This window comes from Gymnoscopelus microlampas (assembly GCF_963454915.1).
Source record: "Gymnoscopelus microlampas genome assembly, chromosome: 8".
Lineage (NCBI taxonomy): Eukaryota > Metazoa > Chordata > Actinopteri > Myctophiformes > Myctophidae > Gymnoscopelus > Gymnoscopelus microlampas.
Genome location: NC_139945.1, coordinates 48,393,228 through 48,417,254, shown reverse-complemented (window position 1 = coordinate 48,417,254; position 24,027 = coordinate 48,393,228). Strand labels below are relative to the sequence as shown.

The 24,027-nt window shown below is 41.6% G+C and overlaps 1 protein-coding gene across 12 annotated transcripts in view; it reads right to left on the bottom strand.

Moving 5' to 3' along the window:
- Positions 1-24,027, bottom strand: part of myo18ab (myosin XVIIIA b) — a 149,984-nt gene that overhangs the window by 47,114 nt on the left and 78,843 nt on the right. For all 12 annotated transcript variants that reach the window (XM_084065291.1, XM_084065298.1, XM_084065299.1 and 9 more), the window contains 6 exons: positions 16,259-16,387; positions 9,632-9,775; positions 9,118-9,207; positions 8,682-8,801; positions 4,590-4,701; positions 1,586-1,713 (listed from right to left, as the gene is read on the bottom strand). In XM_084065291.1, coding sequence (XP_083921417.1) covers positions 1,586-1,713; positions 4,590-4,701; positions 8,682-8,801; positions 9,118-9,207; positions 9,632-9,775; positions 16,259-16,387 — 723 coding nt within the window. The remainder of the gene's footprint in view (positions 1-1,585; positions 1,714-4,589; positions 4,702-8,681; positions 8,802-9,117; positions 9,208-9,631; positions 9,776-16,258; positions 16,388-24,027) is intronic.

Genomic DNA, 24,027 nt, shown 5'->3' with positions numbered 1-24,027 from the left:
AGAATATTTTTTCTCCATTTGAATAAAAAAAACTTCTGCCAAAGAATAAATTAGGCTTCTAAGGCTACACTGGTAGCTAGCCAATGCTAAAAATATACTTTCCAGAGAAGTTTTGAGAGACTTGACATAAGCTAAAGTGTTGGTTAGCCTCAATAACTGCTCAGGCAGGTGAAACGGAGAGCGAGGACGAAAAGGGAGAGAAGGTGCGAGTCAGAGAGAGAGAGAGAGAGACAGTGAGAGAGAGGGAGAGAGAGAGACAGTGAGACAGAGTGAAGGATGGGGAATTTCAGGACATCTTCTGTTACAGCACGTCTTACTGAGTGAGCTGTACTCTCCAGGTATTCCAGGTCTTATTGTACGCTTATGAGAAAGACGAGGTGTCAGAAAGCTGGGGAGGGATCCACAGAGCTCTTTTCCTCACTCTCCTCCCACACAGGCAAAGACAGGCTTATAGTACAGAGCCAGCATCAAGGAAATTAAAATGATGAACGTGAGAAAGACGCAAAGTGAGAGAGGGTGAAATGTGTGAGGTAAGGAAAAAGGTAAACTGAGTGAACTGATTAAAACCTACAAGACACATTCAGTGATAAAGGCGCTCTGGTAAGTAGGGCTGTCAAAACTGGCCAAAAATGTCATTAGATTATTCCTTAAAAAAAAAAATAAAGCACAAAGTTTGAACCATTACAAATATCAGTTTTTGTGCATTATGTCTATAAGAGGGCAAACAATAAAAAATAAAAAATAAAAAAAAGGAGTGAAATAACTACTTCAAAATACACATTTCTAAAATAAAAATGTACATATCTACACAGTACAAAATATACAGATAAAATAATGTCCTATTGTAAAACATAATCTAAAGACCGCCGATATCTCTCTCTATGCACTTTGGGTTGGTGCTAAAGTGAGAACTGAGAATGGAGCACGATCAAATTAATGATTTGTAACCATCAATCTATGAAAATGACGGTATGTGGCTCCTGTCCATCATGCGGTACATTCAGTGCAGCAGTCCAGGCCTATAGGAGTACTAGACAGCCATGGTAGTGCTGCTTTCATTTGATTTTTTTCACAATCAGTTCTACATTTTTGGCAGTGTTGCTTTTATTTATTTTTCCCAAAATCCAATAGGAATTTCACAATGGGACGTGTTTCATTAATTTTTTTTCACAATTCTATCAATAAAATATAGAATATTCATTGCCAGTCCTAAAATGACGTGTAGGTGGATGTGTGTGATACATTTTTAGTTTTTGTAAAATGGATGAGTGTAATATAGGCACAAAAGAGTGCAATATAAGCACAAAAAAGGGTATATTTCTGTATCATTCGATATTTCCTATTTCTATATTTACTATATCACAGTATTTCATACTTTCATATTCATTATATATTGATTTTCATTATAGTATTAGTATGTCTATCATGTCCGCACACTTACATTACATTAACCAGCACTACTCCACAGAGCACACATTTATTCTCCGGTAAAGCTGAATGTGTCTGCGTAACTGTACACATGTTGTGCATGTAAAGTCTCAGGTTGTTGGTTCTACGCCCACACGCAGCAGCAGGGTAAGCTTACCCTCCTCTCCAGCTGTCGCTTGCTCTGTTGTTCCAACTCCAGCTTGTCCTCAAACTCCTGCTGCAGTCTCTTCTTGGTGAATTCTATCTCCCTGATGGCGCGCTCGTACTTCAGCCTCCACTCTCCTCCTACAACGCACAACGGCAACACATTAGATTGTTTTACATCGGCTGACTGCCAGCTGATCCCTTTTCTGATACTGCCTTGCTGAGACACTGAGTAACAAGGACACCAGCTGAATGCATTCACATCTGAAAAAAAATAGTTTGGAAAAAAACTGTAGTGATATGGAATTCTTTATGTTGAATATTTAATATATTGTAACTTGTTGTTACAAGTCTTTAGATGGATCTTGTGTAGTATAATTCCTAGTCATAGATCCTGCTGGATGCACTACGTAACGGTTTTATAATTGTCATATTCTGAGGTCCTCAATCAGATGTATGATGATGTCTGAATAAGTCAATGCTCACTTTGAAATGCTGGTAAATTCTCACTGGAAGGCACAACTGTGTATGCCCCCTCCTACCGACTTCAATTAGATAGACATGACAATGGAAATTATCTACCCATGCCTTCTCAGGGTGCAGCCAAGTCAATGCTCTCTACATCTTCCCAAGGCGTGAATTCAGCCTACATAGCCCCAGTAAATACCATAGTGTAAAAGACCCAAATTTAAAAAATCCATTACTACTGTATACTCTAGCACAGGGGTGGGCAAGATTTCTTTCCAGGGGGCCATACTGACTTCCATAAAGTGAGTGAGGGGCCACACATTGTACAATTGAATTGACACTTGAAACCCATATACAGAATTGTGCTGAATTATGTTAAAACTGCATGGATTTGGCAGACATGACAGACTACTTTACAATGAGGTAGTTTGCTTTCTCAACAATCATTTTCAGTTACAAAATGTTGTAACTGGAAATTGTTCTGTTAAAACATTTTCTTTTTTTCTTTTTACAGCTGTACTGCATCACTCTGGTGTACTCTGGCCTTACAATAACAAGATGACTTGCACAAAACAATCCACGTCAATGCCGTTTCAACTTTTAAATGAGCCTATAAATGTATACAGCAGCTTATCTGATATGCACCACTCCATAGGTCACTGATCAAAGACATTGCATTAGGTTATAAATATGGACTCAAGGTTGACTGTTTCACTGTTACATTATAAACATAAAACATTTGAGTACATACAGATGGAGGAATGCAGATAGGTATAGTACTCAAATGGTAAATATTAATTACTATTAATTGGAGTCTAGTTAAATATTTTTTTCTAAAACCCATTAACATACGGCAGCCTTTTAGAATGTACATTCTTGGTGGGGGTCATTTTGTTTTTCTTTGAGGACTTGGCGGGCCGGATTAAGATGGTGAAAGGGCCTGGTCCGGCCCCCGGGCCGTATGTTGCGCATGTGTGCTCTAGCATAGTTGTCAGGCAATGTGACTGCAGGGTGTCTGGGACTGCGATCGAATGTGATTTTCACCAATACCACCTTATTTAGTGTGATCCATTTCTAATCCTTACAGAATTATACTGTATAAGTATAGGCAGTCATTGATCAGGACCAGTGGTTTTAGCATCTGGGTAGGAGCGAGGATCTCTGAGGGCAAAATGTTTTTACTTTGTGTATTTAAAGGCCTTTTCACAACACAGCTGCACTGAACTGCAGTGGCGACACTGTGCTATATATTTTTAATAGGAGCCAGATGGATTGTAATGGTGTTTGTATGCACAAGCAATCTCAGTGACCTATCACATACAGTATCTGCATTTATTGACATGATTTACACAGACAATTGTGGCTTCAAATCTATTCTTGTGTCAGAGAATAACGTTTAATGTGAAAAGATAGCGGTTATAAAATAAGGCTGCACAATATGTCGAAGAATTATCGTCATAGCAATATCAACATTTCCAAGAAGACTAATCTCAAAAGCAATCACTTATCTTGTTTTCAGGTATTTGTTCATCTCAATAATCCAGGTATAAAGGATGTTTTTGTTTAGATTACAAAAAATGTTTTGTAGTGGAGCAGTGAGAAACTAAGTTGGTGGCATATATCTAACAAACGATCATTTATGAACTAAACTAAGATTTTAACTAGGGTAAAAATTATTAAAAAGGGAATGTAAAATCTCTAAATGAGGCAAAAATGTAACAAAGTCTGTTAATTTAGTAGACTACTAAAAACTGTTCCACTGATGTTGTAATTAATATTATTATCTGACACATGCTTGTTTATTATGTTTTGGGAATTTTGAAAAATCTTATTACATTATGACCAACCTATGGATTCTGCAGGAGCTCATCTCTCTTGGTCAATGTCAACCAGGCTCAATGAGCCAGGATTAACAGAAGGCTCAGGACACCCATTCACTTGCCATTACCCTCCATTCACTGGGGTCCCATAGGCGGGACAGGTATTGAATAGTGTGTTACTCATTCTGTTCACAGCAGCAGCCAACGTAGCATGAGGACAGTCAGCTCTGCCATGCGTAACCATGGCAACATATTGGAGGTATTTTTAGGAGTGCGTTCACGCAGGAGCAAAATGAGTCTGATTGCATGTGTCTCGCTATAATGCGTGTATGCACAAGTGACCTTGCAAAGTCCTATTCTTATCCTTTTTTTTTGTTAGAGTTTGTCTCTGTACTCCCTTGTGCCTTTCTTTGCGCACGCACACACGTGTCTGCATGTGTAAAGTATGTGTGTGTTAGTAAACTATGTTTGAGTATTGTTCAAGTGTGTGTGTGTCTGTTGAGTGTTTCTTCATTAATTTGTGTATGTGTCATCGGTGTGTGTACACAATTTAGGTCAGCATTTCCTTTTTTAATGATGTGTGTTTGTGTGTGTGTGTGCCTGTGTGTGTGTGTGTGTGTGTGTGTGTGTGTGTGTGTGTGTGTGTGTGTGTGTGTGTGTGTGTGTGTGTGTGTGTGTGTGTGTGTGTGTGTGTGTGTGTGTGTGTGTGTGTGTGTGTGTGTGAGAGACCTGTGTCATCATCGTCCATCTCTCCGTTGAGTTCGGAGGCTCTGATGAGTCTTGCCTCCATCACTTCCATCTCCATAGACTCCATCTGTTTATTCATGTTGTCAAACTTAACCTGAGTGGGACAGCGAGACAGATAGAGAGAGAGACAGAAAGACAGACAGAGAGAAAGAGAGACAGTGTGAGGTGTCTTTAGAAAGTGTCAACATTTAGGTCATTCCTGTAAACTAAACCAGATACAATCTAAACATGATTACAAATAGTACATTTTACCATTTTAATACATTACAAATGCGCACCGAACGTGCACCTTTATGTGCATAAATTACCTCCAGGGTTAGGTGGGGTCGTGAGTCAATGGCCGCATTGTTGTGGGCTGAAAAGTTAAGGAACCCATGAACTAAACTACACTACAGAAAGACACCCAGCCGTGTCCATACATTATTTCATAAACCCATCAATACACTATACACGTCACCATCACCTGCTCCTCACTCATCATCCACACACACACAAAAATGACACCATCCATCGTGCATTTCTACCAGCCAGGCAATTTGTAGCCAGCCCATCCCATCAGTGAGGGTACCGCTAGCTGAGCAGTCATTGGAAAAATCTATCCAAGCTATTTGGAGAGACCCCCCCCCACCCCCTCCTCCCTCCCTCCCTCTATACCCCTCCCACCCCCGAAAAATCCAATCATGTCAAAAATGTCAAATAGTGAAACTAAAAGGCTGAGGGAGGAGGTGTGGGGCGAACTAGCCTGACAATATGATTTCACAATTACAGCCATCACAGTGTGAATGTATGTCACCATGAGAGAGAGAGAGAGAGAGAGAGAGAGAGAGAGAGAGAGAGAGAGAGAGAGAGAGAGACACATGGGGAGAGAGAGAGACATGGGGAGAGAGAGCGAGAGAGAAAGAGTACTACAGGCAGAGTGAGTTTGAGTGAGCGAAGGACAGAGAGAAACAAAGAGAGAAAGAGAGAGAGAGTGAAAGAGCGTCCACGCATAAACTGCAGAGAGTGACTGTCAAGGTCGTTGGTGCAGTATGTGAATGCATTGCTAGTTGACCTAGCTAACTTCTGCCTGTGGTGTATTTCCACATTAATGGTATATAGTGAAATAGTGACAATAATGACAAAGTTGCAATGCCAACTCTGAAATATAAAGCCATCAGCTCAGCCCTTTCACCCCAGAACCACATAACTCAAAACCTGCCCTGCACCCATCAGTAACATGAACCCATGTCTTCCGCCCATGCCCACCCGCACTCAGAGAGCTAACCTCCCTCCCTCCCTCCCTCCTTCCTGACCAGCTCATGCACACTGAAGCCTGAGTAATACTTATGCATCATGTCACACATCATGTCATGGACCGGAAACAGACGATCTATTAGCTTACAACGTGTCGCACTGCAACCAGTTATAGGCTTGTAGATCTGCTATTTTTGGAGCATGACACAAAGTATAAATCAGAGTAAAACATAAAAAATAAAAAAAAATCAATGAATTAATAGTAGGAGGAGCTGATGTGGTCTGGACATCAGTTAATTTGGGGGTTTGGGGTTCCTAAGCTTTGCTACGTTTATTTCTTGTCCTACGAGCAATTCAACCTGATCTTTACTATATCATTAAAAGGCTAATTCATACTTTGTCGCACAAGTCTTTTAACAAGTGTCAACTACTTACACTAGACAAGACTGGGCTAGTAACGGTCCAATCTTTAGCTATTGATAGTTAAGTACAGATTTGCAGTTTGAGAATGAAGCAACTACTGTAGGTGTCCAGTTTGAGGACAAGGCATTCTGTATTATAATATTATACAGTAAACATTACTGCAGACACCATTCATACAGTATTTTAGCTGTGCTTGATCTCCCCCTTTTAAATAGCACACATTTAGCCTAACATTATTCCACTCAATCAGCGGTTGCCCAGCTGGATATTCAATGCATTGCATTGAATATCATTGAATTGAATATTGAGTCTAAAGGATGTAAAAGGGCACCGAGCTCTTCACTAATTAATATATTAAAACTCAGTGAATTATTGTGGATGAATAACATCCAGTATTCTCAGAGAGATAAATAAGTCAAACAAGGAGAACAAAGAGGGTAGTTGGAGTCTGATCTAATCAATGGCTGATCAACTAAGTCATGGTCAGGCAGATGAGATGCATTTGTATTATGCGTGAAAATACATCCCTTTAAAGTGACATTTTACAGCCCAGCTCTCTGTATTGTGCTGCTTTGTCTGCTGCCCATAATGACTCTGTAGACTCAGTGACTCAAAGTCATTTCAGGTGTCCTGGAATGACTTCGGCTGTTTCCTGGCAGTCTGAGTGTGTGTGTGTGTGTGTGTGTGTGTGTGTGTGTGTGTGTGTGTGTGTGTGTGTGTGTGTGTGTGTGTGTGTGTGTGTGTGTGCATGTGTACGTATTTGTGTTTCTGTGTGTCTGTACTGTATGCGACTATGCGTGCATGTGTGAATGCAGTGTGTGTACAAATGCTGTATACTCCATCTCATCAGTCGGGTCCCAGGAACTTTGGAAACATTTCAGTGACATTTAAAAGGCAGGGGAACTGGGGGGAGGCATTGGACACTAATGTTCCAAACAAAAAAACAAAACAAAGATACAATACAACATAACTGAGGTATATGAGAGTGATTATTAAATAAAATAAAATGCAATAACAAATGAAATTGACTGACATCTTTGAAAACCTAAAGATATTCATATACAGTTCCCTACAAAACTATTTAAGCTTATGCAGCTTATTCATGCTGACTCAGTAGAACTTTTTGGATCAAATGCCCCAGGGTTTTTATCGACAAAAGCATCCACAAAATAACACTTGAAACAGATCAATCTGCCTTTGGAGGATAAGAACTCGGTTCTAATGTAAGAAAATCCATCCCAAAAAGTTGAACAGATGTTGCCTTGCCTTAAAATCAAGCCCATTTGTCTCAACTCCAAGTTATTTTGCTGCACATGCAAACGCGGCAAAGTAAACTGATGCTGTAGCAGATTGACCATTACCCCTGTTCTAGAAGGTTAGTTGGTTGTAGAACATTATCCGTCTACATTTTCCATCCCAATAAGCTAGTTTCATTACAATGTGCCTTAATGGCACTCTGCCTGAATATCGCAACAATTCAATGGGTGCCTGAATAAGCAGGGTGTAGTTGTTTAATCAGTTCCATGGTGTGTAGCCGATTTCAATTACTACAAACTTTAAAATTAACAAACTTAAATAGGAGAGGAGTGTGCCTTGTTGGTAATAAGTTATCTGGGATCCGTGTCAGGCATTTGGCACTGAAATGTTACAACACCATATGGTACGCTGATGAGTAAGGTTTTCCTTTGTTGTGTCATTTCATTTATTTTGCGACAGTGAAGAAAGATAATCCAATAAGTCAGTTCCAAAACAGCCTAATGAATTGTTGAAGCTGTAATCTGCATCTTTCAGCAGGTGTATCAGTTTTCTGGCTAACAAAGCCATTGTTCTATTGTTTGCAGATATTGAAGTTGGTGAGATATTGTATAGAAGTCTCATATCAGCGCTAGTTACTGTAGTTGAGTGTGGTGTGTGTGTGTGTGTGTGTGTGTGTGTGTGTGTTAGGGGTGTCACGATTCACTTACCTCACGATTCGATTCAAAATCGATTCCTAGGGTGCCGATTCGATTAAAATTGCGATTCTGCGATTAATTGATATTCGATTCGATTCTGCGATTTATTGCGATTTTCTAGGGTGCCGATTCGATTAAAATTGCGATTCTGCGATTTATTGCGATTTTCTAGGGTGCCGATTCGATTAAAATTGCGATTCTGCGATTAATTGATATTCGATTCTGCGATTTATTGCGATTTTATAAAAAAAATTAAAAAAATCGATTTTAATATTTTGAATCGATTTTTAAAATCGTGGCATTAAGAATCGCGATTTATTCATGAATCTATTTTTTTTGACAGGCCTAGTGTGTGTGTGTGTGTGTGTGTGTGTGTGTGTGTGTGTGTGTGTGTGTGTGTGTGTGTGTGTGTGTGTGTGTGTGTGTGTGTGTGTGTGTGTGTGTGAGTGAGTGAGTGAGTGAGTACCTGTAGGTCCTTCATGTCTTTCTCCAGGTGGAGTCTCTCAGAGGTTTCTGTCTCTAGCAGCTGAGAAGCTGATTCTCCTGTGTTCCTTTCGTCAGCAAGCTCTGAAGACAGCTCTGTGATCTGAGGGGGTAACACACACGGTATATATACCAGCAAGAGATCAGAGTGTCACGCTGTGGATCAGGGTTGATGATTTTTTATATTCTTTGGTGGAACTTCGTTTTTAGAATTTAATATTTGCAACAATTATTGTCTGAGTGTGCATGCCTACATGTATGTGTCCATGCTAGGGACACTCGCGTAGCCAGATGATCGGAGATCTCTGCCTACAGATACGTTTTGTGACATCTAAATTCAGTACAGGGGCAATAACCGGGCAGCAGCAATTCAGAGAATTAAAAAAGAACTGCATTGCAGAACCAAATGTTCTCCTCACCCGGCTCTCAAGGCGGTCGGTGTTCAGTCTCAGCTCGTTCCTCTCCTTCTCCGCCTTCTCCAACCTCTGCTTGAGATGCTGAATCTCCTCCTGGACACACACACACACACACAAGCACAAGCACACGCGCACACACACGAAAGAAAAGGATAAAAGTTAGAGAAATAAAGATGAGTGTAGTACTGTAGATATTGTTGTGAACCTGTAAAGTGGATTAATCAGCAAATAGAATACCAGTGTTCTCAGATAACAAAGTCAACGGCTCACTGTGTCTCTAGAGCACTTAGAAGCATCCCTTTGTGATTACTGTATGTGTACTAGCATATGCAAGCACACTGATGACCTTGAGCACTAGACAATAGATAAGCACCAGTGTGCGCGTCACTGCGTCAATGTGTGCATCTACACTAGCATTCTGTTTCTGTGTGACCACGTGCACGCATGTGTGCAAGTGCATGCGGGAACGTGAACATGGCTATGTGTGCGTGTGTTTTTGTGCGCATACTGTACTCACGTCCTTGCCACGGATCTGTTCCTCTGTAAGCTGGACCTGGATGAGAGGTCTGACGGTGGTGAAGAGCTTCCACCAATACCAGCCCTTCACTCCACGGTTCTTCGTTATGTTCTTCTGAATGCAGCGGATGGCCAAGTCCTGGATCTGTTATCAATACATACACACAACATGACATACTGTATTATATCATTTTGTAATATATAACAATATACTGTGTATTTCAAGGCTGTTGACAGCAATTTTTTTTTAATTATATATATATATATATATATATATATATATATATATATATATATATATATATATATATATATAATTATGATTATTATAATTATATATATTTTTTAGCCTTTTTTTCTCTAGATTAGTAATTGGTAGATTGAGCTCTCTCCCTGATAACTTTAGAATGTTAACCACTTGAATAATAAGGAGTGGACCAAGATTAGACCCCCTGGGGGAACAAACTATAAGGGTATAATTGGTGTTGAGGTATGACACGCAACTCAACCCACACAAGCCAACATAACCATTTCATTTATTTTACTTGAACAAACTCTTTTTATTTATGTATCTATCTATCTGTGTTTTCAAACTTATGACCAAAGGACTTTTAGCTCCTATGATGCAGACAAATGAAAGAGTCGAAGAATGAGTCAACGGGCACAACACATTCTCATTGATGTTGTCACTAAGAGATTATCTATTTCGAAGTAACTTAATAGTCAAATAAAATATGTAATCAAAAAGTACAAAAAAAACAACAACATGCACACACTGTGTTCTTCTTTTCAATGTGTGTGTGTGTGTGTGTGTGTGTGTGTGTGTGTGTGTGTGTGTGTGTGTGTGTGTGTGTGTGTGTGTGTGTTCATTTTCATGCATTCTTGACAACACAGATGTGTAATTAGTTTGTTGCATAATGGCACGGGCATCATCTGAGCCACATCCATTGTGTTTCATTTCAGACTAATCAAACTATCGGCTCTGGCTTGTTGCTCGCTTCGCCATGGAACATCCAGAGAGAGAGAGGGGGAGGGAGGGAAAGAAAGAGAGCTAGCGAGCGAGAGAGCTCAGCGACAGACCGCAGAGAGAAAAAGCTTAGTGGAAATCAAACCAAACATCAATACCACTTTGGCAGCCTGCTGGACAGGCATTAGGAGGACTTCCACGCTGGAATCTTCACAAACAGCAGGTGTAATCTGGCAACCCATTTAGACACACACAATTGGGGTAAAAATTGGCCTCAAGTCCACCAGAGCCGCAACATCTGAAAAGTCTTGATCTGTCTGTTGTCATGCTGTTCAGGTCGTACCGAAAAATGGCAACTTAACTCCCCTGGCTGAAGGCAAGGAAAGCCACCTGCATGTCTCTACCGACCCCCACCGCCAACCCCCTCCCCCCCTCCTCCTCCCAAAAATGAGGGAAAAAAACAAAAAAACTCTGGCATGACTGGAGACATAGAAGTGCAATCATGTCTGTCTCCTCCTTTGCCCTCTATTTCTCCTTTAGACCTGGTAGCTACTGGCTACTGTACGTAGACCTCACTGTGAGAGACACATACACACATAGTCTGTCTCTAACACACACACACACACACACAGCAGCGTCTGCCTGCCTGAGCACACCTGTTCCCAGTCAGGGGGGAGAGGGTTCTGTCTTTAGGCAACGATTTAATTAGGCTCACTATTGGCTGGCTGGCAAAGGAATCCCCATGCTCTTCCATTCTCCACATTCACCATGAATGTCAAAGAGATGGAGGGAGGGGGGGGGGGAGAGAGAGAGAGAGAGAGAGAGAGAGAGAGAGAGCATACAGAAGACGGAGAGCAGACAAAACAGAGGGTGAGGGAGAGATAGAGGAAGGAGGGAAGAGACACATGTAGGGCTTCAAGCGAACCATCGGATCTGTTCCATTTGTCTATTCCCCATTGGCAAGACACAGTTTCTGTCTCCCCATCTCTCTCCCATTCTATACCTCAGTACCTCCTCTCCCTTCCTCTTCCCTCAGAGTGCTTTGAAGGCTGCTCCTCAGCAGAGGTTGCAGGGGTGGGAGGAGGACTTCAAGTCGATGGGAGAAACAAACTAATTGATTTTGTGTTTGGGGCGAGAGGGGGGTTAACAGGTTAACATTTATGCCTGATGTTGAGAGACTTGTGCAAGACAGGAGCTGCACAGTGAAATACACACAAACTCTCCTGGTGAAGAGTCTGGGAGATAATGGAGCTACGCTCCTGTTTTATGGTCCAGGGAAGGGATCCAAGATATCCAACAGACAGGATATAGACAGGAGACAGGTACAACTATGCTAGTTTCCAGTGCAAAGCTCCCAAGTGACGTATACTAAGAGACTAAAGCCTACCTCTGTTTACAGAAGTGGGCAAAAAAGACAAAAAAAAAACAATTGTTCACACACACAGCTCCTAGCCATCACTTTTATCAAAACAATGAACAAGTTCAGCTCTTCACTTGTTTCCAAGTGTTCACATTGTGGGTTGAAATTGTAAGGCCGGCACGTTAATTCCAAGTGAAAGCACAAATAGTCTAAGGCTACTGTACCTTGGGAGAAATGTGAGACGTCACTGTACACAGGCTTACATTATGCACTGGGATTTTGGCTCACAGACGGCGTTTGAGAGGCACCTATGAAGTGCTGGCCTTGTTCCCCTTCCCTGCCCCAGGGGCTCAGGCAAAGTCCAGCGTCTGAAACTCTGCCAGAATCGCTCATGAATGCCGGCCGTGTTTGACAAAGAAGGGTACCACGCTTGTTTTTAGCACATTAGCAACGAGTTGCTAAAAGCGGTAGGGTCATGGCAGATGTGGACCCAATGTTGAGGTACATCAATTATATGAAATTGTTTACTTACGCCGGGAGATGATGACTCAGAGTGAGTGGGACAGGAGTCCTTCAAGGGAGACAGAACAATAAATTGAAGCCCAAATGTCCTTGAAAAGTAATTTTAGTCGGCAGCCTTGAGCCCAGCACAGCAGAAAATCCCAAACAGACATGGGAATTAAACTAGAGGAGAGGGTTTCAGAGCCTAATCTCTCCCTTCACACACAAACAGTCACACGCAAATATATATATAGTAAATGTTACACTCACACACAGAAACTCACACACATCTGTGTGACCCTGGTCGCACAAACTAGCAGTTCACATGCGTGTGAAATCTTTCTGTAGATCCTGAACAGAGTATGTACTACTGTATGTATAACTGACAAAACAATTGCACACTCCCACAGCAAGATGTACTCAGTCAGACACTCCCAAAAATTGACATTTCTCTCAAAACAATTGAGCACACACACACACACACACACACACACGGGGACACACACTGCAGTAAGATCCCTACCAGCGTCGTTAGAGTCTGTCAGTCAGCAGAGGGCTGCGATATTTCTGTTCGTTATGCACACTAGTGTGCGTGTGTGTGTGTGTGTGTGTGTGTGTGTGTGTGTGTGTGTGTGTGTGTGTGTGTGTGTGTGTGTGTGTGTGTGTGTGTGTGTGTGTGTGTGTGTGTGTGTGTGAGAGAACACACACCATATTGTACTCCACACTTCCTAGCCCTCACCACTGAGCTGGGATTATGACAAGGCCTCTAATAGTCACACACTGTGTGTGTGTGTGTGTGTGTGTGTGTGTGTGTGTGTGTGTGTGTGTGTGTGTGTGTGTGTGTGTGTGTGTGTGTGTGTCTCCACACACAGAGGAGGTCCCATACAGGCATACACACAGTCCAATGTGCACGTACATTCTCTCTAATAAACAGTCACATACGCACACACTATACTCTCCCTTACAGTATGTACATACATAAACCCATGCCCAGTCTGCCTCACTCTCTCACAAACACACACACACCTTTTTGCAGGAGTCACAATGCAGTAGAAATGTGAGTAGTTATGAAGAGATGGGGAGGCTCTGACTCCACTATGGACCACAAGAAAATGCCTCACACACACAGGACCGAAGTAACACAACACATGAAAGCATTATCATTTACTGCCAACCTTTTCAGGGGGCACAGTCAGAGAAAGACAGGGATGGAGACAGGGATGGAGAAAGAGAGAGAGATAAAGTGAAGGAGCAAGGTACAAAACTAAATTAAAAAATGTGGTCGACATGTGAATGGCGTGACTCCATGTGGCCAGGCTGAGAAAGTCAAATACGCGTTTTAAAATCTGTCTTTCATCAAATGGCTGTGTGGAGAAAGCAGTGAAGCACTCTAGTGCACATTAGCAAGCGGCAAACTGGACATTGACCTGGATTATTATAGTTAATGAAAACTAACAAAATAACGAAAACTAAAATTGACTGAAATTTAAAAAAAAATGATAATAAAAAAAAAACATAACTAACTTAAACTGTATTGTGTGTTTGCAAAACCAACTAAAACGAACTGAAATGATAGACAAAATGCCCTTAGTTCTCGTCTTTGTCGATTTATTTATAAGCTTAATCTGTAACTGAATATTGTTTGGTCCAATATTGGGGCACATTACTTACTGTGGCCCTTTTCAATCCTGCACCTGACTTATTTGTTTATTTGGTGCAGGATTGAAAAGGGACGAAAGTGTAAAAAAAACTAAAACTAACACTAAAACTAATAAAAAACTAACTAAAATATTAGCATTATCAAAAATTAAAACTAATAAAACCAAATACGTTCTAGAAACAAATTAAAACTAACTGAATTAGGAAAAAAACAATTAAAAACAAACTAAAACTAAACTAAAATGAAAAATCTATCTATTAACCACTTTCAACCATGCGTCCCTAAGAATCCAAAAATCGATTAAACATTAAATAGATTAAATTAAACAGCAGTCCTAGTGATAAAAGTCACACAAACAAACACAAACAAAGTTGATTCTGAAAGTATATACTACTTTATCACAAAACCCAGTACAGTTTGTTTTAAAGAAAATGTTTACAAAAGTTTACTATTTGAAGATCCAGATCCGTATCTGCGAATCCAGTCTTTTTCCTACCTTCTTCCACAGAAAATGGCTAAATCAACATGATATCGTTATTCAGAACAAACTCCATACTGGGTTTTGTGATATATATTGTCAGAATCAGCTTTGTTTGTTTTCGTTTATGTGCTAAAAGAGTGACTTTGAGAGCTGTTTCATCATACAATGGAAGTCAATGACACACTATTTTTGGATTATCAATTTATCAACTGCACAACAGAGCGATATACTGCATCTCATCTGTTGGACTAGTTACATCATGGCAAGGTACGTACACAACTGTGATTGGTCTATTCTTGAGAGCACACACACACACACACACACACACACACACACACATGCACGCACGCTTTGCCTTCAGCCAATGAAATACAAATCTGGTGAAGAAAACCAGCAGCTGCTTCCCATGGTGAATGAGAATTGGAATTCATGGCCATTCGCAGTGACCATGACGTGAAGAAAAAGGTGGGAGGGTGTATGGAAAGTCAACGGATCAAACCAAACCAGTAACTTTAAGAGGAAGAAGACAGAGAGAAAAGGAGAGAGAGGGAGTGAAAAAGAAAAGAAAGGCAGCTACTTCTCAGAATGTGTGAGAATTGGAGCTGTAAGTACTGTAATTCCCCCCTGTGTTGAGGGGAGGAATGGTGGCACTGCAGGCAAATGCAGACAGGAAGAGGATCACTCACTCCGTGGAGGTGCAAGCCAGTGATCGATAAGGAGGCGATTGAACTGACGTGAGAAGGTTGAGGGGCCGCCAATTGAAGGTTTTCTTGCCTTTGCCTATCCAAGACCGTTTGGACCTGATGGATTGATGGATGACTGCCTGGGGGGCATGTTCTGATCAGATGAACCTCTCTGGTTTAGTGGAACACTAAATTCCCAAAGTGGGTGGATGGAAGTAGGACAGACTAATGGAGATAGTACAGACTAGTCGTGGGGATGTACTGTAGGTAGTATGGACTAGTGGGTAGAGAGTGCATGACTAGAGGGAGGATGCATGATATATGAATCTCAAATTCACCTTCATGAGAAGAACGCCTAGTTCCAGATTCTAACTATCACAGACCTAGTCTTTACACCCAGCACTGGGTGAGGGGAGTGATGGAAGGATAAAGAGGACATTGAAATCAGTGCAAGCTGAAGTACCACTGCACTATGAAATGTCACTGCAAGTGACCTCACAGTGGCAGGAACTCACCTTGTCAAACATGGTTGGCCACCAATCAAGGCAAATGTGCGATCGGTGTTGATCCATCTATCTATCTCTCTCTCCCTCTCTTTCTCTCTCTCTCTCTCTAGTGTATGTATATACATACATATACTGTACATACAAACACTGCATATATAAATGGAGAGAGAGAAATAAATGTGTAGCAATATAAAATACATCCTCAAACAGTCCCATGATATTAATATTCCTTCACAAGTAAAGTATGTTGATCACTGTTGTTGCCCTTTTTGGGTGGTCGGCATGACGAGATTAAACTCCTTATTTTAATGTATTCATGCTCATTTCTTATTTATTGCTTATTTATTATTCATTAGTTACTTGTCGTGTCGTCTGTGCTCCTGCGGCCGCACACGTATGTTTGTGTCTGTGACGATTTAAAAAATAATAACTTAAAGAATGAGATCCACCAAATGAAAGTGACCTCTTACCTTCCTTTTCTTGAAGGCCTGTCTGGCCAGAAAGCCCCGACAGCCCGCCTGGAACAGAGTGATGTTCCTCCTGGTCTGCACGTCTCTCTGCTCCTCCAGCTTGGCCAGGGTCCCCGCTCGGAAAAACACCTGGGGATGGAGGGAGGCTGTGAGATTGGGCTCATGCATGTGTGTGTGTGTACACAGATTTATGTTTTTGTGTGTTTGCATTTATATACAACCTATTCAAGACCTCAAAATGATCAAGTTCATTTTGATTTGGGGGGTGGAGTGGGGAGCGGAGTGGATAGTGGCTGTCTGGGAATGGGAAGGTTGCTGGTTCGAACCCGCGGCTCGCCCCGTCTACGTGTCCAAGTGTCACTGGGCAAGACAGTTTGACTGCCAACGACGAGATTTCTCGTCATATTTTGCGAAGGTGCAGTCTGAAAGTGACAAGAATCCACTAGACGGCGCTGTTCGCTCACCTATGGGTGACCGTTTGGCTCCCAGTGAAGTAGAGAAGCAGCGAGTCATTGTGATCGCAAAAAAAACAGCCCACTTTTTTGGTTTTTTCAAAGGTTATTTTTCAAAGGTTAGTGAAAACACTCGAAAATTGCTGGCAGTGGCTTAGCAAATTATGTTTTACTAGACCATACCCGGTCGGCGCAGCGCATCCGTGGGGGGATATGCGCACATGATCTGGCAACCCGGGAGGCAGTTCGTCCCATAGCTGGGCAGCCCCGTAACCATGGCGACAGTGTTTGACACAAAAACGCTAATAAGAAGCTGAGATTTGATGAAATTGAAAAACGGGCTTCACAGTTGCGTTCAGATGGTAATGGTCAATGGCTGTGTGCAAAATCAGAGCAATTGGTCCAGCCACTGAGGAGAACCGGGTATCTTCACTCACGTACCACTACACTCACGTACCACTACAGAGGTTACTAGAATTATAGTAGAATTATAGTAGGATAGTAGGATTATAGTAGGATAGTAGGATTATAGTAGGATTATAGTAGGATTTCTGTCAGTCAAAGAGTTGTCAGTCATAAAAGCCCCCCACCCCTGTCGATGACTGTCGATGACATCTCTACATTTGTAGATGTAGAGATGTCATCTCTACTGTACATGTTGTGCAGAATATGATCAATGGACAAAAATGTGCATTGAATCAATATGTCACCAGACGTATCGGCAGGCAGAGATCTCCGATTGTCTGGCAACTACGCAAGACTGTGATGAAGGCAGTTAATTGCGTCAGCTTGCCTTGAACACTTTAATGTCATTTCCATTTTCTTGATCTACTTGGGAATATTGTAGCGCCGGCCCGGGTGCCTTGCAAACACACTTCCTCAGGCGAATGCTCATCAAACCCTTTGAACCCTTTGAATACAGCCTTAATTGCATTAGCATGTTATTAGTAGGCAGAGTTGGGCTCAGCTTAACCCATTAAAACCGGGAACGCATCTTTGTAACCAGATAACCACTTAAACCATTATTTAATACTTTGGCTATTCAAAAATAGCAGATATACAAGCTCATAGCGCGGCACCTAGTGCCACGCTATGAGCTTATATATCTGCTAATTTTTTTTAAATGTTGATAATTTATGCAAATCTTTGAATATATATATATTTTTAAACAAACATTTTTAACTCAAATCTTTGCTTCTGGGTGGTCCCTGGAACAACATATTGAGATGGGGGTCCGCGGCCAAATATCATTTGAGGTCCTTGACATGAAAAACTTTGAGAACCACTGATATAGCAACATACGTTTTTCAGAACACTGTTAGGATTTAGAAGACATTTTGTAGAATCGGAACTTCAGGCCTTAATGGGTTAACAATCCCCTAATTAAAACTCCCAAAGTGCTGGCAAAGTGATGAAACTCTGTTTCATAAAAACTAGGGTTTTCAACCGAAATTCCGTTTTCCGTCTTTTCCTGACCAGCAATGCCATAATATGTGACCAAGAGACTTGTCTGACACGGTGAATTTGTTCAAATAATATCAGTAAACAGTCTAGCACATGGAGATGAGAGTGCAGTTTTGTGCTCATTGCATCACAACTCCAGGACTCGCCTCTGATATTAAGAGCTTCTCAAAGCCTTTCAGTTAACGAGACAGCAAGATTGAACGAAAGAGGAAAACTACTCTCCACAGGACCGACATAGTATTAAGCTTAATTTAATACCTTGCAAGAAATAGCAGATTTCCAACTGAAAGTCACAGTCATTTGATGACGTATACTGTACATTAGGCCAAGGCCAGTGGTTCTTAACCTTTTCTGGATCAGGGCCCACTTGAAAATCTTGAAAGTGTTCGCGGCACACCCACCTGACCACTTAACGCGGCAGCCTATGCATTTTCAGAGCCGGTTTTATTTTATTTTAATGATCAATCAGTCAGACAGACGATTCTGTTCGTGTTCTGGCTTGGATCGATGTAACCAACGTAGTATAATTTAAGTTTCCATTTATCTGTATCACAATGAGAACCACATTTTCACTGTTTTAACCCATTAAAACCGGGAACACATCTGTGTAACCACTTACACCATTATTTAATACTTTGGCTATTCAAAAATAGCAGATATACAAGCTCATAGCGCGGCACCGAGTGCCGCGCTATGAACTTGTACTGTAGATCTGCAAATTTTTTTATCATGAAAATTTGTGCGAATCTTTAACACATTGACTGCCTAGATCGAGTTAACTCGATATTAGGATCCCATCGCTTGCGTGCCTACATCGAGTTAACTCGATATTAGCTATTTTCATTGGTTTCATCTGTGATCGCGCGGGTCTGTTTACTTTTCATGATCACTTTCGTTTTCCGCCTACGTCACACTCACCCAAAGCCGGATGTAAAAAAAAAAATTCGTTTCCGGGTCACATCGTTTTTCTCCGGTCATTTTCGTCCAGAATAGAGAAAACCCCTTTTTTGGACACGCTATAAAATACAAAGGGAAAGCTCCCCTTTTATTTTCTTTGGTCCGGGTGACGATCAGGCATCGTCGTCGTGTATCACATCGTATCACAAGCCGATCAGAGATTGTCGAAGACATTCACATCCGGTTCATGTTGTTTTCACTGTTTGAGCCTGGAGGGAGGGGGGGGGCGAGTCAGCGAGTCATCGAGGGTGTCATTTTGCTGCGCTCTGCTGGTCGATCGTCGTATGTGTTCAAAATCATGGGAAAAAGAAACTTAAATGCATTTAAATGAGAAAACAGAGAAAACAAAAAAACACGCAAATCGCTGGCAGTCAAGGGGGTAAATTTGGAATTAACTCTGGCAGTCAATGTGTTAAATATACATATTTTTCTGGGGGTCCCTGGAACAAAATATTTTCAGATGGAGGTCCGCAGCCAAATACATGTAATTTTGGAGGTACTTGACATGAAAACGTTTGAGAAGCACCGATATAGCAACATACGTTTTTCAGAAAACTGTTTTTGGATTTAGAAGACATTTTGTAGAATCGGAACCTCAGACCATGTTATTTATTTTACATTATATTTATTTCAAATATTCATGTTATATTAACATAAAAATCTTGTTTGGCAATTATTTGGGGACCACTTGCAATACCTTCGCGGTCCACCAGTGGGCCCCAGCCCACAGGTTGAGAATGGCCGCATGAGGCATTAGGGAGAGGCACGGAAGCTACGAGGCTGCATGGGAAATATTAAAAAGGACCATAACGGTGGTCTGGCATCTTTAGCTCATTGACTTTGACTCACCATATACGAGACATTACTGATGACCACTTTACAAGGCATACTGGGGTTTGATTGGTCTTCAAGGAAGCCAACATTCATTTCAGTATAGTATGAAAAATCACTTGGCAGGGCTTGAAACTTGTACTGAAATGGTAATCCAACACTACATTTTAATGTGCTGCTATTATTTCAAAGCATTTAAAATAAGATGAACCAAAAATAGTCCCTTGAGAAAAGATTGTTTTATGAATTAAATTCAAATGTGTATGCCTTAGTTTTGTTAAGCCACATTGATGCAATTATACAGGTACTTTCAGAGGTGTTTTAATGACTGGACAAAATGGAAACAAACATAAGATTTCTTACAATGTAAGGTCAAATGTGTGAGTGAACAATGGTGTGTTTAGACCGGTACGGTGATTCAACATAAAACCTGTGAAAAAATACACGGAAACTGGTGAAGTTCAGCTTTAAATTAAATTGTGTAAGCCATTTTGAAGTAGTGATGGCAGATACAGCCTCATTTACATAATATACGGCACTACGAAGCCAACTAAATAACCCAAACTTACAGCTATTATGGGGTGCGCACTACCGACAATCAATGCCAACACTTCTGTCTCTTCACTGACGATTACACAGTCTGAGCATCATTTTGACAGATCGCAACAAAGGGGATGAGAGGAGACTTTCCAGCCTTCATCATCACAGCCTGGTGATGCAACCAGCAAGCAATGACAACAAAGCATCAGAATCTGAGTGTGTATGTGTGTTTCGATTATGGGCAGGGGCAATGCCTCCGTGTAAATGCCAATGACACAGAGAGTGGGCGAAGGCTGACAGGAGAGCACACTCAAGCACTTTGTGTCTGGCAAAAACTCTGACCTTCTGCATCACTGCAAAAAGGTCAGAGGAGCAGGGGCCATTACATCGCCTTGGCAACCACGATTCAAGGCCTGGAGTGATGGGGGTGACAACGGAACAACAGTACTAAGGCTGGGCGATATGACATCAAAACAACATCACGATTATTTCAAACTATTGCCTCGATATCGATTAATGAACAATTATAAAAATATATACATATTGAATATATAGCGATCTACAACACGTCACAACGCGCTGCATTGTGAGCTTGTAGATTGTCTATTTAAATTTTTTATACAACAAAATATAATACAGGGCTATGTGGTTAATCAGACTAACCGATTTAGTTGATTATAAAAGATGTATTGGATTTTTTTCATGTCGATTCGTTGATACACATTACATAAAACAAATGATAAATAAAAAACCTATAAAAAACCAACATGAGCAAGGTTAAGTTGGTTATTGGTTCTAAATATCAGTTTTCAATATATTTTCAGTTAAATGCCCAGCCTTAAACGGTACTCTGTCAAAATGAATACAATGCGTCACCCTCTGTGTCCAGTCTGCCCAGTAACTGAAAGCATTGTTGCACACCTCAAGTGTCTTGATGAAAGGTGAAGAAAAAACAGAGGTCACTGCAGAAAATAACAATCCAACACACCGTCTTCACGTGTATCTGGGTAAAGGAGGCCGTCAGTCACTCTGAACGTCCTCCCCAGATCCCTACCCTAAGCTTCACCTCACCAAAGCCATGCCTAAACTTAAACCCCCTCCACCAATGCCTAACCACACTAACAATGCCCATCCTGAACGAGCTGCAGGCTAGATTGCCCAAAAACAATCAAATGGTTTGTCTGACAGCTGAATATCCATCACCAACTTTTCATATCCTATCCATTAGGGGTGTGCCGATATATCGTCCCGCGATATATCGCGATACGTTTTCGCGACGATATGTATCGTTTTGGAAAAAAAAAATATTGTTTTTGAAAAAAAAATTTTTTTTTTTTTTTTTTTTTTTACAATCATAATAATCAGGCATGCAAACGGCCCCGAAGTGAAAAGAGTGACAACATGTTTTTTTTTCGGGTCAGGTGTCATACTATTTGGATTCAAAACGGCTATTGTAGCTGAAAAGCTACAAGTTTGCATGTCTGAATAATGCAAAAACAGAATTATTTGTTTGCATTTTCTTTTTTTCTCCTCCATATATTTTCATAATAAAAAAAGTGCGTATCGTATCGTATCGAAATCGTATCGAAGTTGTGAGCCAAATATCGTATCGTATCGTTTCGTGAAATTAGTGTATCGGCACACCCCTACTATCCATTGATAAGGTCGGCCTGGAGTACTCAATAGTGGTGGGATTGTTCTTCAAAGCTGAGACATTAAGAATACACATTTCTCAGCTAATATTATCCCATAACACTGAGTTTTTCAGCTCCAACCTTCGGAGAGTCGAATCAAGTTGAGCCGCTACCATGCCATATGAGTAAATCACCAGTGGATGCAATGTTTTACATACACAAGCTCACAAACATAATTGATTACAAAAATAGTATAAGCTCAATAAATAAGGACCTGAGTGTGTTTGTTTGTGTCCGGGTCTATCTGTGTGTGCGTGTGTGTGTGGGCTGGTTGGATACGACTGCGTCTTGCCTGCCAACAAAGATGTTGCACAACAGGTGGCATACGTAGTATGGACATTACAGGACACACGCGTGTTCTGACTTCGAACTTCACCTGAAATTCTAGTGCGCGCACGTGTATGGCAGGCTGCTCACTCCCACTCACATGCTGCATACAGCCAAAAAATGAGCCCGCCTCCCAGGGATAACTTTTTTCTCTCTTTCTTCTCCCTGCTGCTCACAGCTCTGCCTGCTCCCATCTCCCAGGACTTCCTGAGAGCTAATTAACAACCCATCAGCCCGTCTTCCTTCCACGGCGTTCGCTGTTTTCCATGTGAAAGGCTCTCAATCTGCCAGTGGCTGATTGGTGTTTGTCAGGGGTTATCGGCGCGTGCCAAGGCTGGGGTGGTATTGGGGAGGGCGTACTGTCGCCCGGCAGAATCAATCACTTGAACAATAGACGAGCGACAAAAGGGGTAGTGGGAGCGACAGCACCTCTCCCACCTCACCCTCTACCCCTGCAACACGGAAGGGGAGGGGATGAGAACGAGTAGAAGAGATGCTTTCTTAACCGCCTTGTTTCGACAAGTCGCTGGGTGATTAAAACGTTGCGTGCTGCCAGGGATCGGCTGGCAGCCAGGAGGCTGGCGCAACAGCGCCACACACATGCCGTTGAGGAGGTGGAGGAGGGCATTCTGGGAATAAAAAGAAAAGCTGCCCACGCAGAGAGAGACACAGTGCGGCTCTGGTTTAATAAGTGGCTCGTGCCAGTTTTCATATGGTGGAGCGCAGCGAGGGAAACGGAACAACAGCCAAGACTATGGATAAACATTTAACCTTAGGAGTTGCAGCCTCTTTATTGCGTCCGACCTCGCATCTACGGGCTTTTGTGTTTTAGGTCCCCTGGAGACCCAGTAAACAAAGCACTTTGAGGCAGTAATAGGATGTGGGCGCGTAGGAGAATGTGTGTGTGTGTGTGTGTGTGTGTGTGTGTGTGTGTGTGTGTGTGTGTGTGTGTGTGTGTGTGTGTGTGTGTGTGTGTGTGCGCGCGCGCGTGCGTGAGTGTAGTACAGTATAGTAGTTTGAATGTGTATAAACATGATTCTGTGTGTGTTATTCTAGGTGTATCTGTGTATCTTTGTCTGCGAGTGTAACAATGTGTACTGTATGTGTGTTGTAAATGTCCTTGTCAATGTACAGTGTGTTTATCGATGTTGTGTGCACATTTATGTGTGCTACGGTGTATTTCAGTGCACGTATTATTGTGTTCGTGTGTGTGTGTGTGTGTGTGTGTGTGTGTGTGTGTGTGTGTGTGTGTGTGTGTGTGTGTGTGTGTGTGTGTGTGCTCAATATCAGCTATTATAGGAAGCCGCTCAATTTGGAGGAGGCGTTGTTTCCTTTACCCATGATTATTGTCTGCTGTGTTTGACAAGTATGCCAACATTATTGTATGTAACAATGTTCTGCCTTATATGCACTTTGTAACTGTATGTTTTCCCATTATCTGACTGCACTGGCAGTGTTTATGTCCTTTGTACAAAGCATTCTTGTACTTCTGTTTATGTGGACT